The following is a 15406-nucleotide window of genomic DNA, read 5'->3' as shown; positions in this document are numbered from 1 at the left end:
TTGCCAAGAATCTGTCAGCTGTTATGTTATGTTTGTACATTGCTTGAAGATTTTTTTGTAAATAGGTTTTGGAGCTTACTTGCCCCTGAAGACATCTGATGTCTGTAGCTTGAATAAAAGCACCCTCATGTGTTAGGATTAAGCATAACCAGAATGAAAAAAGCACAAAACCTTCAGGGCAGAATATAGCTAAGTCTTATATTAAAAACTTTTTTTTAAAGAATGAGTTTCACGTTCTCTTTTTGTGAAGAGGATTGTTTTGTATTGTAGGCTGAATTTTCAGAGCCCAGGGCTGCCAGTGCTCCCACTGAAATCAATCACAGAATTTGCACTGGCTGCAGTGAGCAGGATTGAGATGACTGTAACTCCAGTAGAACTTTTCTCATAAATAAACACTAGTACATACAAAAGATAATGCATGTTCTCAGCAAATACACTGTAAATAGTGCCGAGCTATCTTGCTTTGTGTGATGGATTATTGGATACAAAACAATAGATACAAATAACAGACCAGAATGACCTGGTATTAGCTTGCTTGCTTGCTTTTTTTTTTTTTTTTTTTTTAATTCCTTTCTTGTTCCTGTGTGTTAGCTCATAGAAAACAGTGTATATTAAACAAAGGATAAACTTGCATAAGGGTATTTATCTCTCTCTGGGCAAAACCCATACTAAGACATGAAAGGTAAAAGCTGCATTAATTACTCAAGAGGGATTCAAAGCTCAGCAGTTTACTAGGATTGAAGGATTTATTGAAAAACAGTGGTTCTCATGTGTAACTCCAGGCAATAAACCTATTTAATTAAAGGCTTAATCTTCTAGTTGACATGTTTGCTACTGTTGCAATAAAAAGCCTCATCTGTAGCCAATTTTTGTAAGTATAAAATAATGACCGTAACCTTGGTCTTTTCCTCTTAGTTTTTTTTACTGTTAATTGCATTATTTTGGTTTTTGTTTTAAAACTAAATGTTTCCCAAGGCTTGTGTGTCAAGAAATTAGAAGCTTTAATAAGCAAGTTTTCCAGATGATTTTAAACTCAGGTTGCATTTTTCATTATCTCCTCTTTATAATTTTTTTTAAAATGTAAATTTTTAAGGTAAAAGTGTTTAAATGGATAGCAATGAAGAGTTTTCATTACTGGGTAGCAGTTTTCTAATGAATTTGCCTGCTAAAAACAAAAATCTAAATGTCAGGTTTCAGAGTAGCAGCCGTGTTAGTCTGTATCCGCAAAAAGAAAAGGAGGACTTGTGGCGCCTTAGAGACTAACAAATTTATTTGAGCATAAGCTTTCATGAGCTACAGCTCACTTCATCGGAAGTGAATAAATGTGTATATCCTTCGCTCATATACATAGGTGTTAAGTATCATTAGTCCAAGTTTATGCAAAACTTGAATGAATTTTTTTAAGACTCCTCATCTTTAGGCACACATCTGTTAGAAGTAGGTTCAGTTTTAGTCACCTCATTTTAAGAAAGAGTAGAGATTGAAAAGGTCCTGAGAGGGACAATGAAGATAGAGACTGCTGTTCTTTCATGTGATTACATACTGTAATGTGACTGATAGATATTACCATATTTGCCTGGAAAGAAGGAGAATGAGAGTACTTATTGAGTACTTACATAACATAAAGGTATTGTGAAAATAGATCGTGTTCTTCTTTAATCTTATTTCATAAAACAAGAACAAGGGTTTAGCTGATTTTTGATCCCTGGCACATGAGGTCAAGGCCATTAATTCAGTAGGACTTTATTTAAAGAACACAATTTTATGACTGTTAAAGTTCACAGCTACGCAAACTAAGCCAATGGATATCAAATCTTATGCTTCAGAAAAAAAAAATCCCTGTTCCATGGTATGACTCTGGAAAATTTGCTAGGCTGTTGTACAATTATAGTTGGGTTTTGGTCACTGCCTGGAACAGTTATCTAATCCAGTATGGTGTAATCCAGTGGTTTAGTCCAATATATAGTCTCTTTCAGCTATAGCTTTCCTTTGCTGACTCAAGGCCCCAGTCCTGCAAATACTTAAGCATGTGCACAATTTTATTCACATGAGTTGATCCATCAGTAGATCTAATCTTGGATATGTGAAGTGTGGAATTTTGGAACACTTTGTATACTATGTAAAAGACTAGGCAACAGTTTACAAATATTTCACCTGAAAGAAAATCTGCCTTTTCTAGTATGTCCATATTAATGTCTCATTTCACACTATTTTAGACTACAATTCTTGATTTTTAAAAAAGCTTTAACACTCTATCAACATACTTACAGGTGTTGTTTTTCTATTATAGAAACACCCCGTATTTTACATCAATGTTGAGTGCAAATTTAGACTATGGATTATTTCCTTGGATTAAATTGGTGATGGGAACAGTTTTGCTTCTCTTTGCTTTAGGCTGGAACTCATCGGGAAGAAAGTGTCAGCCTCAACAGCAACCATTCAGTCCTGCCCAGTACAGTGTCTGCTCAGAGCACAGAACTAAATAATAAAACACAAGACAATTACAGAGGTAACTGTACTGTACTATTCAGTGGTAAATTAGGCTTTTTAATAATCCAGTGACAAGAATGCTATAGATTTAGGTAAATATGCATAAATACATAGATAAAATGGATGATGCACGTAATTTGTGACTTATGACTTAATTTCTATTGATTACCCATTTCACCAAGCTCTGGATTCTTATAGGAATTCAGGGATAACCCTGTTTCATGCCACTCCCTGATCCAAGTTCCATGTGAGACCTCACATTACAGCCACGATTCTTCCAGCTGAAGTGAACTGGCTAGAACCCCTTTGCAGCGCTTGGTTGCCATTTGTAAATCAGCCAGAGGAATCTGACAAATGTGATTTTTATAATACACAACAAGCCTGCATTTCAACACATGACCAATAAAGACAAAAACCCTGAAGTGCTGTGGGGAGGCTTCCTCAATTCTTAGCTTGGAAAGTAGGCCATACAAAAGAAGGCAATTCATGCACCAGCATGCCTGTGCTGTTTGGGGTTTGCATTTCATACTTAATGTGCAGGAGTTGCTTACTGCACTAAATATAACTGTATATATTGAGCTTAAACACATCATATAGATCCAGTCCTGCTCTCCTTATTCTGTCAGCTCTGCTTGCTAGATTGCAAATAGCTGTGCTGTGACTAGCTCTGATATAGGAGTCTTGATCAATAACTGCGTACATTCTTTTCCACTGTTTTTGCACCATCAGCTCTATCACTAACAGCTGATGTATATTTCTCCCTCTGCAGGAAGCTGCCTTAATGCTGATGCATGCTTTCACCAAACCTCTACATTCTATGCCAAATAATACTCCTGAAATGCAATCCAGTATTCTCTATCAGATGTCTTGTGTCATTGTATTCCCCAGGAAACGTTTTTCACTAAATACTGAATAATCTTCCCAGAGCCTCGCACTCTGTGTATAGAGCATTAAACCTAGGTTTCATGCATAGCAGTGGACAGAAATGATTTGTTCAGTACTGTAAATCGTTTCCGTTTATAATTAGAGTGCTGATATGTGAAAGCTCTAGGCACTTGCCTATAGCTTAAATATACAAAACTCAAAGATTAAAGCATGATAGTCAAAATAGATCAACCCCGAACATAAATCTACCAGCCGTTCCTCTGAATATAGGAAAGTAAAAATTCATCGGCCACCCGCAAACATCTCAGTCCCTCCCAAATGCCAGAGAAGTAAATGATCTTGCAACACGCTCTGAAGGTCAACAAGTTTAGGTTACTTTGGAGCAAGAGGATGGGGAGTGAATTCCAAAATCAAGGGTTCTTCAGAGAAAATGATATAGTAGCAGTTGAATTTGGTACATCTTACCTTAAGAGTTAAAAACAAACAGTAGTGAATTTGGTCAAATTCAGAGACATAATCACAAACTTATGAAATATTTCTGTCTAACTTTACCAATTATATTATCGAATAAGTTTCGTCTAATAAATTCCAAAGAGTGTATTTATCTGAGGTTAATGGTTCTCTTCCATGAGAGAGCTCATGTGCGTTGTTAGTGGGGTAGATCAAAAGGTTACAGTGTTACTGCCAGATATGCAGTCCTCTGACAGCCACTCCTTTTGATTGCTACCTCCTTTTGTTTGCTCCACAACACAAAAGTCAACTACAGTATGTCCCCATAACCCTTCTCATATCCACACTGCCACTGCTCAGTTCCTTCCACTGACCTCCTACCCCACCTCCTTCTTCTCCACTCACCTCCAGTCCTCTTCAACGGTCACTCCCTGCCTATCCCTGTCTCACCTTCCTTACCATGCAACCTCGCACCCTAACCTTCAGGCCTCTCCAAAGCTTGTCCCACCCCCCTTCTCTATCTTAATAAACAACAAGGTGGAAACTCACTTGCGATTCACTTATATTTTCCAGCATGAAGGGGGGCTGTTCTCCTGAGTATTATTTATACTGAGCTGTGTGTGTTTGCAGCATTGTCAGGTGGCTTGCAGAGCCAGTCTGTGGCCATAGGTCCAGCAGAAATCAAGTCAGAACATAAGGAGAAGGATGAAAATATACACGAACCTCCCTCATCTGATGACATGAAATCAGATGATGAATCCTCCCAAAAGGATATCAAAGTTTCATCGAGAGGAAGAACGAGGTATGATCTTGGTATGCCAGCAAAGGACTCTACTCTGCTTCTTTTTAAAGTGCAGGCTGTTTTGCATATTGTGTCCTTACCAATAGCAGCGAGAGCTTGTAAACCATTGGTAACTTTAGATTCAGTCTCAAAGCTTCCTTTTTGTCCTATATCAACAAGCTTGTGTTTTAAAATGTTGACTTAATGTGCATATATCAGTAGGCAGAACATGGTATTTTTACACATTGGCATTTTAATAATGCACTGAGGAGTGAGCAGAAGATTTTGAAATCTTATTTTTACACAGTTTTGAAGTTAATCATAGTCCTCTCTACACTGTGTGCAGCTATATAGTTATCACAGTTTGGAGTGGAGTGATAAAGAAGTCCTTAGCCACAAAACTTCCACTGGATCTGCAATGGATGATAAAAAAGGGAAAGTTTCTGAAAACTGCACAAATAAATGTTTAATAGGAAAGAACCATATTTTTCATAAACGTATGAATGTATTAAGTTGAAAATTATTTTATAATTTTTAATGCAGTTGAGATGTTGGAAAGCTTCAAAATCTATTACAGATGTTTTATGCAGACCTGAAATAATGGTTGGGGAACTCTGAATTTGGGAAGTCCACCGACCAATGAGTAGGCAGCAAGTTTGCAATAAGTACCATTGCTTCGCCAAGGGTGAGGCGTATTCCTCCATTATTCTTGGAAAGAATGTGCTGTCTATGGACACCGTACATATACATTTTATTTAATTCAAAGTCAGCTAGCAATGTAAAAGCCATCGAGACGCATATTTTCAGGGAAAACTGAAGGTGGCAAGAATGGCAGCAGCAATATATATATATGTTTTTATCAGTTTGCTTGTGTATATGTGCCATTTTGAAATGGTCACTTTTCTTTTTCAGATGAGGCCATTTCTATGCTTCCACTGTTAAATGGATATACCAGCATAAAATGAATCAAATCGGAATTTTGATCTAATATGGATATTTTAGCCATGTCATTTGCCAAGCACACTTGTGATGTTTATACCTGTTATTAAAATGGATCCTGACCTCCAAAATATCTATAAAACTTTTATCTTCCCTGTTGTTTTTTTTCAGCAGTACTAATGAAGATGAAGACTTAAACCCAGAACAGAAGATCGAAAGAGAGAAAGAGAGGAGAATGGCAAATAACGCTAGAGAACGCTTGCGTGTACGAGATATTAACGAGGCATTTAAAGAACTTGGCCGTATGTGTCAGCTTCACCTGAAGAGTGAAAAACCACAAACAAAACTGCTTATTCTTCACCAGGCTGTGGCAGTCATCCTCAGTCTAGAGCAACAAGTCAGAGGTTAGTAGGCTACCTACCACTGTGCTGTCACAGCTAGGGGTTGTTTTACTCATGTAACAGTTTGCAGTCCCCTTTACTGCATGCATCATGTTTTTCATTTGCATTTTTCTTCTAACACACACAGCAACTAACCAGATGTACAATTTATTAGAAACATATTTGCCTTCATGTAAAAATGTTAACATACTTTGGGAAAACCAAGGGACTGTTCAAAATAAAATAGGTTTAGGATCCTTTGATCCTGTGTTTGCTCCTTTGCAAGGAGCCATCTCTTCATTATGCATCCAGAATAGACTCATTATGGAAAAGATTGAGGAATGTCCTGCTTTGATTTGCAACATATGCTTATTTAACAGTATGGAAATTTTAGCAAAAAAAAAAAGGGGGGGGGTGTCCTGTAATTTAAGGTTAGTCCTACACATTTCTATAAGAGGCAAGTAAGTTTGATTGGATTTAATTAAGTTTAAATTACAGTATACATTACTATGAGTAATGCCGTAGCTACTTATTGTATACTTTATACAAGAAAATATATAAAAAATTAATTCTATGATTTATTTTTCATATGTTCTCCTTTCCTCTGTCTTTCACAATTCACGTTTTTCTAAAAAAAAGAATTTTTAAATGGAAATAACATGCACTACAAGCTGGTGAGAAAGTGAGTTATTTGTAAATTGATATGACTTTAAGGAAAACAACTAGAGAAATGTACTTGGTTTTCACAAAAAGAAAAGGAGGACTTGTGGCACCTTAGAGACTAACCAATGTATTTGAGCATAAGCTTTCGTGAGCTACAGCTCATCCTATGAAGTGAGCTGTAGCTCACGAAAGCTCATGCTCAAATAAATTGGTTAGTCTCTAAGGTGCCACAAGTCCTCCTTTTCTTTTTGCGAATACAGACTAACACGGCTGCTTCTGTTATACTTGGTTTTCTTTTACTTCTGTCTCTGCAATGTACATTTTTCTTAATTCTTATCAACAAATACACATCTGTGGCATCTTTTAGATGCCCCTTGTAGAGGTTATGTTGAAAAATAAACATAGTCCTTGATAACATTTCCATTCTCCGATGTTAATGGAGCTACTGTTGACCTTAATGTGTAAGCTCCTTTTACATTTATGGCAAAGAAATTATGAAACCGACATCTGAGCCACCTGTCTCCCTTGTGGGGTTGATGCCTAAGAGAATTGGGTGAGCGTTCTCATTTTTTCTCCCTTTGGGCTGGTTGAACAACTGTCCTTCATTGTATTTCTCATCTGATGCATTTCCAATATGAGTGTAAACGTCTTGCAGGTGTGGATGATGTCAACTTTCATGTTTGCTTAATGTGTTGTATCTCTAAATGACACCTACTGTAGTCTGCTGCTTATATTGGCAACTTACACCTCATTTTTACTTTCACCTTCAGTGGTATTTTGCATGGTATATCAAAAAAATCACTGGAAGAATATGTGTTAGAAGTGACAGTGTGAATAATGACACTGAGCATAAGTACTTTGTGTGAAACATTTGAAATCTTACTTTTAGGCATAGTTTTGTTGATACAGCTTTTAATGAAATTAAGTTCCCTTCAGAGAACACTGGATGAACACAGTTATTATGGCGAGGCAATGGTGTCTCTATAGTTAAGGTTGCAGCCAGCTTTCAGTATGAAGTCCTGTTTCAGCCCCTTTGCAACTTTGGCTTGGAAAATTGATTTTACCTGAAAAATTACTATATTTTCTCTGAAGGCAACAGATTATTTCTATAAAAGAGGACAAAAATTCATCAAATAATTTTTTTGAGTTACAGGTCAATTTAAAATAAAAACTACACTGTTTTGAAACTCTGAGTTTGGCCTAATATATTTTTGTTTCCCACCAGCTAAATAATGGTTGCCATCACCTTTCAAAGCTTCCACTTAGGTGAGCCTTCTTGAAACTCACAGACCAGCTATATGTGTAGGAAAAAAGGGTTGTACTTAAACAAAGTTGTTAACAATTTTTGTTCTCAGCAATTTGGAGGCCAATCCTGCTCATTGTTGCTATTGGGAGATTTTACCAAAGATTTTAGCAGAGCAGAAGAGACACCATGTGTGCACATTGCCCACAATTGTCAGATTTTGAATTATAAATAACAAGAGGGTATTTCTGTAGCTGATGGTCAACAGAGTTCTTCAAATAGCTCAAGTGGTAGAGCCGGTAAGTATGGAGTAAGGTGATAAGGGTTTCAGTGCTGGGTCTGCAGGTTGGCATATTATGAAATGGTTGTAATTTCTTCAGTTGTATCCTTGGTCCTACAAAAAAAAACAAAACCTGACTTTCTTATTATTACTCAAGACCCCAAAGAGAGAGAGGGAAATCCTTACATTTCAGATTTTTGGTTAAATTTCATTGACAACTAAAATGTTATCTGAACATGTTGATTAAATTCAGTAGTGGTCTGACATTTAAAATTACTCCTTTTTTAAAGTGAGTGCATCTAATAATTCTTTGTGTCCCTTTGTCTGTCCAATGGGATTGTATTATACCACAAAATTTAAAACCTCCAGGTTTTTTCAAATTTTATTTTGGCTCATGGAAGAGGCAGTCTTCAAGAACAGGCAAAGTAACATGTTTAAGAAATTGCCATGATTTGAAAACTAGACCCAGTTCTCTGTCATTGAAACTTATTGAGAAAAAACATGACAAGCATGAATATTTTTGCCAGGTACAAACCGGCAAAGGCTGACATCCTAAAGAGAAAGGAAATATAGTAAAATTACTCTAGATGACCCATCCAAACGCTAGATGACCCATCCAAACATTCTCCTGGCTTAGTGGAAGTGTGCCTAGGCCCATTTTGCAGAGATAGTAAGTATGGAACTGAGTATGACTTGCCAAAGTTATGTGGGAATTTTGTGGAGAGCAACGAATACACTGCTGCCACCTAACAATACTAACTGGCTTCTGAAAACTGAGTGACCCACTGTGGGTAGTTTGAGGACTATGCAAGGAGGATGAGGAGCACCCCCACAGCCAATTCAGCTGCCTTTGCCCTACACATTACTAAGGGCCAGCAAAAAAGCAGTATAACATGATTATTGTCCAGCAAGTTGAATGATGTCATCACTGCCCTTCAGCACAGGGGGACTTCAGCACAGGGGCAGAATCTCATTGGTCTGCATTTAAGGAAACTCCAAAGTGCATTTTCTTTGGTTTCAGTTTAGCAAATTTCTGTGGTAACAAAGGGTCATATTTTCAAAGGTGTTCAGGCACCTCAAAATACAGATTGGTGCCCATTGGAATTTTCAAAAGCATGTAGGTGGACAGGTCCTATTAAAATGAATAGGCACTTTTAAAAATCCCACTTGGCACTTGTCTGAATCTTCAGCAGCCTAAATATCTTCAAAAATCAGAAACAGAAGCTGTGCAAAATGGATAGCTTTCTTCAGTACCATGGACTATTGTGAATATGCTAAATGCCCATTCTTGGTAGCAGTGTGTAGGATGTTAAGGGCTGTTTTCTCTCCTGTGACAGAGAGGAACCTAAACCCCAAAGCAGCCTGCCTTAAGAGAAGGGAAGAAGAAAAAGTTTCTGCCGTATCGGCAGAGCCACCAACACCACACCCAGGAAGCCACCCTGGGCTTAGTGAAACTACCAACCCTATGGGTCATATGTGAACACCAGCCAGGTATGTCTCTTCTTCATGTTTGTCAGTGTGGGGACAGGGTCCCATCAATACACTGGGATGGCTGTAACTTGATTTACTGACTGAAGTCTGAAAGCTAACAAAAACACAATTTATGTGATTATTCTGAGTAACTGAAGCTACCAGTGGACATGAGCCTCTTCATTAAAGTGCACTAAGCACTTCTGTACAACTGAGCCGCGAGTAAGAATATTCAGATGTGGGTTAGTTATAAACCAAAGAACCAGGAATTTTAGGTAGCTTCTTTTTATTTGCATGTGTTGTTGCCTGCAGATATATTCTCCTGAGTCAGGTGGCCTTCATGGTGTGACCTCAGAGGAACTACTCATGACTAGGCTAGATAAGCCAAAAATAATAGAGATTAATTGTGCAGAGTCAAGAGGTATAAATATCTCACTTGTTTGACTATCAACTCATCAATTCCCAGTGCTGATTCACACAGCAACTCAAAAAGTCAGAAGGGGCTTTTCATTTCAAATAGAAGAGGATTGGTATTTGGCTTGAGGCCAGTCATTTAAATCATACCACTTGTCTGACAGGCATTACTTGACTGTCTGTCTTTGCAATCTGCATTAGAAACCTCTTCAATAAAATCCTATTTTATGTGGCTACAATTTTAGTTTTTTGTGAATCAAGACACAAAAAACCAGTGTTTGTTTGTATTGTCTCATGTAGCCAGGTGGTTACTATATCATTCATTTGAAAGCTCCAGTTGATGATCCCATACGGGGATATCAGTCTGTTTTTCAACAGAATTGGTAAAAATAATGAAAAGCTGCTTTTGACCCTGCAAATTCCTGTTAGAATTCCTGAAAGAAATACTTTCCTGGCTACTTGGGCTCATCAAAGCTATTAATTCCATGGTCAGGCTCCAGTGCCTTTATTTTCACTTATATTTTACAAAGACAAGAGATTACATTTTTGGATGTATCGTCCATGGATTTAGTATCATAGATTCTATTAACTTTGGTCAAAGTTGTGCAGCAAATCCTTCTGCAGCATCCTGGAATTTATCCCAAGGTAGCTGCATACCCTCTAAGAGACCTTCCAAAACATCAAGGTGGCACTGAAATTGAACCTTGTTAGAGAATATTTCCAGTGATATTTTTCCCACTTCCATAGCAATCAGTCAGCTCCTTCCTCTGTAAACTAGATTGAAGAAATATTCTTTTTTCTACCTAAAAGCATAAAAAGCCCAACTGAGTTCCTCTAATTTTTGTTTCATTTCACACCACTATAATAGGCCCCTTCTAGTTTGCCAAAAGACAGTCCTGTCAAATCAACACAGTTGATTTTCATGCAACGCTAAGAACTGAATTTCTCCACACACTTTTACAAAGAACTTGTAGCAAGAAGTAGCATGATGTCGGTAAACCTTTAAGTAATTACAGTATTAGGGTAACAAAATCTGAACACTGATGAAAAAGATTGTACTGACTAGTTACATACAACAGCATGCACCTTTAATGATGCCAATTAGAATATGAATAATCATTTGTATAACTTAGGAAAAAATAAGAGCTTCTGTAGAATGCTCAAATAAATTGGTTAGTCTCTAAGGTGCCACAAGTACTCCTTTTCTTTTTGTGGATACAGACTGACACGGCTGCTACTCTGAAACCTGTAGAAAGTGTCCAATTCTTAATGAAAAATGTTAGATATGTAGTCTTGGCAAAAACAAATTAAACAATTGTTTGGTTTTTTAGACCTGCACATTGAGTGTTGCAAATACTTACTCCCGCCTCCTACCATTTCCTAAACAATATATAAAATCATGATTTTCCAGACAAAAGGAAATTTTCAGTGCCATTCTGAAAAAGAGTAGGCTATTAAGTTTTTCCCAGAACAGTTTCTTTAGTTGGTTGTAGTTCTTTCATCTTTGCTAGGTTGAGACATTTATTTTTAAAATAACACAAACATATGACAGAGTGATCATGTGCTTCTAAACCATACTGGATTGTTAAGAATTGTTCCATTCCATTGTAGGGTTTCGTTCTAAAGGTGAAGTTCTCCTTTGAGTTGAGGAAAAAATAAGTTAGTTTTGGTTTCTCTATGTAATAATAATCAGTGGTATCTTGTTGCTGCCATCTCAAGATTCTAATGGCTTTTCAGTTGCCTAGATAAAATGGACTTAGTGGTTTCAGTCCAATTCCTGGTAGACAGGTTTCCACATTATAAGAACTACCATCCAGACCAACATCTTAGCTGGCAGTTGCAGCTGAGAAATCCATGCTAGAATGGGCATGGAGACTGAGCTATTTTGTCAACCTCACCAAAAGATGTTTTTCCCAGGCCATCTTCATGGCACATCAGTGGAGTAGGATATGTTTGCAGTGTAGCTGGATGTGCTTGAGGGACACAGAATTACAGTAATTTGGTACATTTCATTTGCACTAAATTCACTGAAAAAAGACCTAAAGAAGAGCTCTGTGTAAACTTGAAAGCTTGTCTCTTTCACCAACAGAAGTTGGTTCAAAAGAAGATTTCACCTCACCAAGCTTGTCTCGCTAATATCCTGGGACCGACAGCTGCAACAACACTGCAAATATGATACAGCTACAGTCTAGATAATAGTGTTGCTAATTTTTCATTAATTGTTTTATTAATACAATTTGTCTCCTATTTCCATGCCAGAATTCCAGAATTATCGGTAGGATATATAGAAGGTGACCTTTCTTCACAAGGACACAGACAACTAACATTATATGAAGACACAAATCTGACAGGAGAAAACACTTGAAGCAAGAAACCCAAATGCAATCTTATGATCAAAGCTACTGGTCAACACCTGCATCAGAAGTGAAGATACAAAGATCTTCAGATAGAATTTCAGCCCATGAAATACTCTGAACATATCATTCTGTTGCAAGCAGTGTGTCGCTTCTGCACAATCAGAGACTGTTGAGATCTCTCCACTCATCGTGGAAGTTGCCTTGTGCCTAAACTGAATTGACAAATGCATTGTAACTACAAATTTTATTTATTGTTATGGAACTGTAAAGGTCTACATATAAAGGGAAAAGTTAACATGTTGAAAGCTGATAGAATTTCAGCTGATGCCAGCATTTGTTAAAGCTGTTCACATTCAGAGAACAAAGCCGTGACAACCGTTGACCCTTAGCATTCCCAGCATACCTATTAGTGTCTTAAAAAAGGAAGGGAAAAGTCTTTTGTTGTCATTTCCACTCCTTTTGCCATATGACTAGTGTTTTCCATGCAGTAGGAAAATATTCCTTGACATAGCTTTTTTTTTTAATGTTATTTTTGGTCTCTGGTAATCTGAACAGTTATGGTCATCGTCAGCTTCCATACTGAGCTCCATACTTCAAGCCATTAGAAGGCACAGTGAAGACCGCAGACAGGAGCAGTACTGTGACCATGCCATTTCTTGGATTTAAAAAGTGGTATTGTTTCCCTCAGACTTTCCTCAAATAAATATTTTTATTTCTAATTATAAACCAAACCTTTTTAGGCTTCTAGGCTTCATAGTAAAGCTTGTAACGTGAAGTGTAAATTGGGTGGGGAGAATCTACTTTGTTAGAATTGCTTTGTTTTCCAAGCAGTAAGTACTACATATAGTACATGTAAAGTGTTAGCTGTATGTAAGCACAAAATGCATTAAAATACAGAGGAGACTTTTCGGGCTGTAATTATGGTGAACTGTAAAATCCTAAATTCACCATGGCAGGTAGTGTGATGAACTAAACACAGCTGTGTGGGCTAATTACTTAATGGGAGATAAGAGCAATGGTCACCAATCTTTTTCCTTATTGTATACATTAATTATCTTGTCATTTTTGTATGGCTTGTCAGTGGAGAAGAATTCAGTGTGATTCAATCAATTGCAAACAAACCCCCCCCCCCCCCAAGCCATATTAGCATTAAACCATTAAATGTTGCTCCACCAGAACAGTGTCCATAAGTATTCCTTTGTCACTAATGTGTTGATTGTTAAAATCCCTCTGAACTTCCATGGAAACTGTCTTCCACTGCAATGACCATGGGGGAAAACTATCAAGCCAAGGTTGTCTTAGTTATTGTTGCCACCAGTGAAAGAGGCAATACCCAATCAGCTCACACACAAAAAAGGAACAAAACAATTAATCATTCAAATTAACTGAAATTATTTTTAAAAGAACAACAAAAAAAAGACTGTTAAAACAGACTAATAAATTTAAAATCATGTTTTGGATGGTTCCTAACAAACGGGTTGTTTGTGAAATTAGTGGTTTCATTCTATTACTTTAATTAATTTGAATATATCATCAGATAATATCTGACTATATCTGTGGCCTTGTTCTTCATTTCAGTGTTTATCAGCTAAACAAATTTGTCGCTTATGATGTGTGAAAGTGATCACGTGCCACTGCCGGGCCTTTTTCCTTCTAAGCTTGTTGTCTTTTTGGCTATATTAGACTTTGCAGTATGCCCAGAAGCTTTCCTTCATAAAATAGAAAGAAAAAAACATTTGGCTTATTTTTCACTGTAGCTAGTCTTTTATACAATAATCTTGTAAGAAAATTTCTTGAATTCTAAATATTACTCTTTCTAGATTTTTGAAATCGAAAAAGTTTTCAGTAAAAAGTTTCTTACTTTATTTTACTATATTAGGTAGTAAAAATGTAGGGTTATTTACCATAACATGTTCATTAATATCAGAAATTTACAATAGCATTGTAAGACCATAGTAGGGTTCTAGCATACCGTGTAGTACCTATGGAGTATTGTAAGAGCTAATTGTCCGAGATGAATTGCTTCTCATCTTGTTCTCCAGTTTCCATTGTTGGTTTATTGCAGATTTGTACCCTGTGTCAAATTTCAAGGTATTGCTGATAAAACTTTTTCAACCAGCAGCAAGAAGTTCAAAAAATTTTCTGTCAATGTAACAGAAAACACTATGTATATAACATTTATGTAGCAATAAATGTGCCATCTTTTTTAACATGGTAAATCAGTGAGTTTTTAACATTTCTCTTTCATCAGTGATTGTGTTGCTTGGAAACCCAGTGGCACAACAGCTTCCGTATTTACTCCAATAAAAAGCAAACAGATTTCTAAAGCACACCAGCTTAAATTGCAGGCACAAAATGGGTATGTGCTGCTCCCGTTGAGATCAATGGCAAACCCCCCATTGATTTCAGTAGGACCAACAGCCAAGCAGTACTGGCAGCCCCCAAAAAGTGTGTGTGCATATGCAAACAGCAAGTTGGTAGCTGCAGTTGCTACTCCATTTCATATAGTTGCACCCCACACCTTCATTCTTCCTGTTTACAGATTCATCAGGAAATATTTCACTTGCCCTTTAAAGGTTAGTAAGTTATCAAGTTCCAAGCCCTCCCTGTGCCATTGATAGGATTCATGGGTGCCTGAGTTACTTTCAGATTGACTGGCACATCTATTCAAGTTTTGTGAAAGAGATGTGCACACATGAGGCTTGAAAATTTTCTTAGCTTTTTTCCCATTATTACAAATGAAAAAGGAATTGGGTATCAACTATGCATAAATAAATTATCATAGTCAGCCATGGTGAAATCTATTTACATTTTGTAAACTGCAGTTTGTTTAAAACCAAATACTTTAAGTGGTAGCACAATTAAATTTGGGTCTCCTAACACCTTAAATAATGTTTTCTACATTTTATTTGTCTTGTGGCCTAAAATAAGAATAATAGTCCCAGAAAGAAAAGTTCTTTCTCTATATAATGTTAGAGTATCTTGAAAATAATTGTTTTAACTAAAGCCTCGTCTACACCAGAATAGGTTTGCTATTGTAGCAAACCCTCCTAG

General features: G+C 36.9%; 1 protein-coding gene across 7 annotated transcripts in view; it reads left to right on the top strand.

Moving 5' to 3' along the window:
* The window catches only part of TCF12 (transcription factor 12), a 281050-nt gene extending 266488 nt beyond the window's left edge, over positions 1-14562 (top strand). For all 7 annotated transcript variants that reach the window (XM_073303768.1, XM_073303770.1, XM_073303769.1 and 4 more), the window contains 5 exons: positions 2395-2509; positions 4456-4627; positions 5717-5949; positions 9449-9602; positions 12255-14562. In XM_073303768.1, coding sequence (XP_073159869.1) covers positions 2395-2509; positions 4456-4627; positions 5717-5949; positions 9449-9591 — 663 coding nt within the window. In that variant the 3' untranslated portion in view covers positions 9592-9602; positions 12255-14562. The remainder of the gene's footprint in view (positions 1-2394; positions 2510-4455; positions 4628-5716; positions 5950-9448; positions 9603-12254) is intronic.
* The last annotated feature ends 844 nt before the right edge of the window (positions 14563-15406 follow it).

Source organism: Lepidochelys kempii, chromosome 10 (genome assembly GCF_965140265.1).
Source record: "Lepidochelys kempii isolate rLepKem1 chromosome 10, rLepKem1.hap2, whole genome shotgun sequence".
NCBI lineage: Eukaryota > Metazoa > Chordata > Testudines > Cheloniidae > Lepidochelys > Lepidochelys kempii.
The sequence above is the reverse complement of the archived record's forward strand: the minus strand, read 5'-3'. Positions and strand labels throughout refer to the sequence as shown.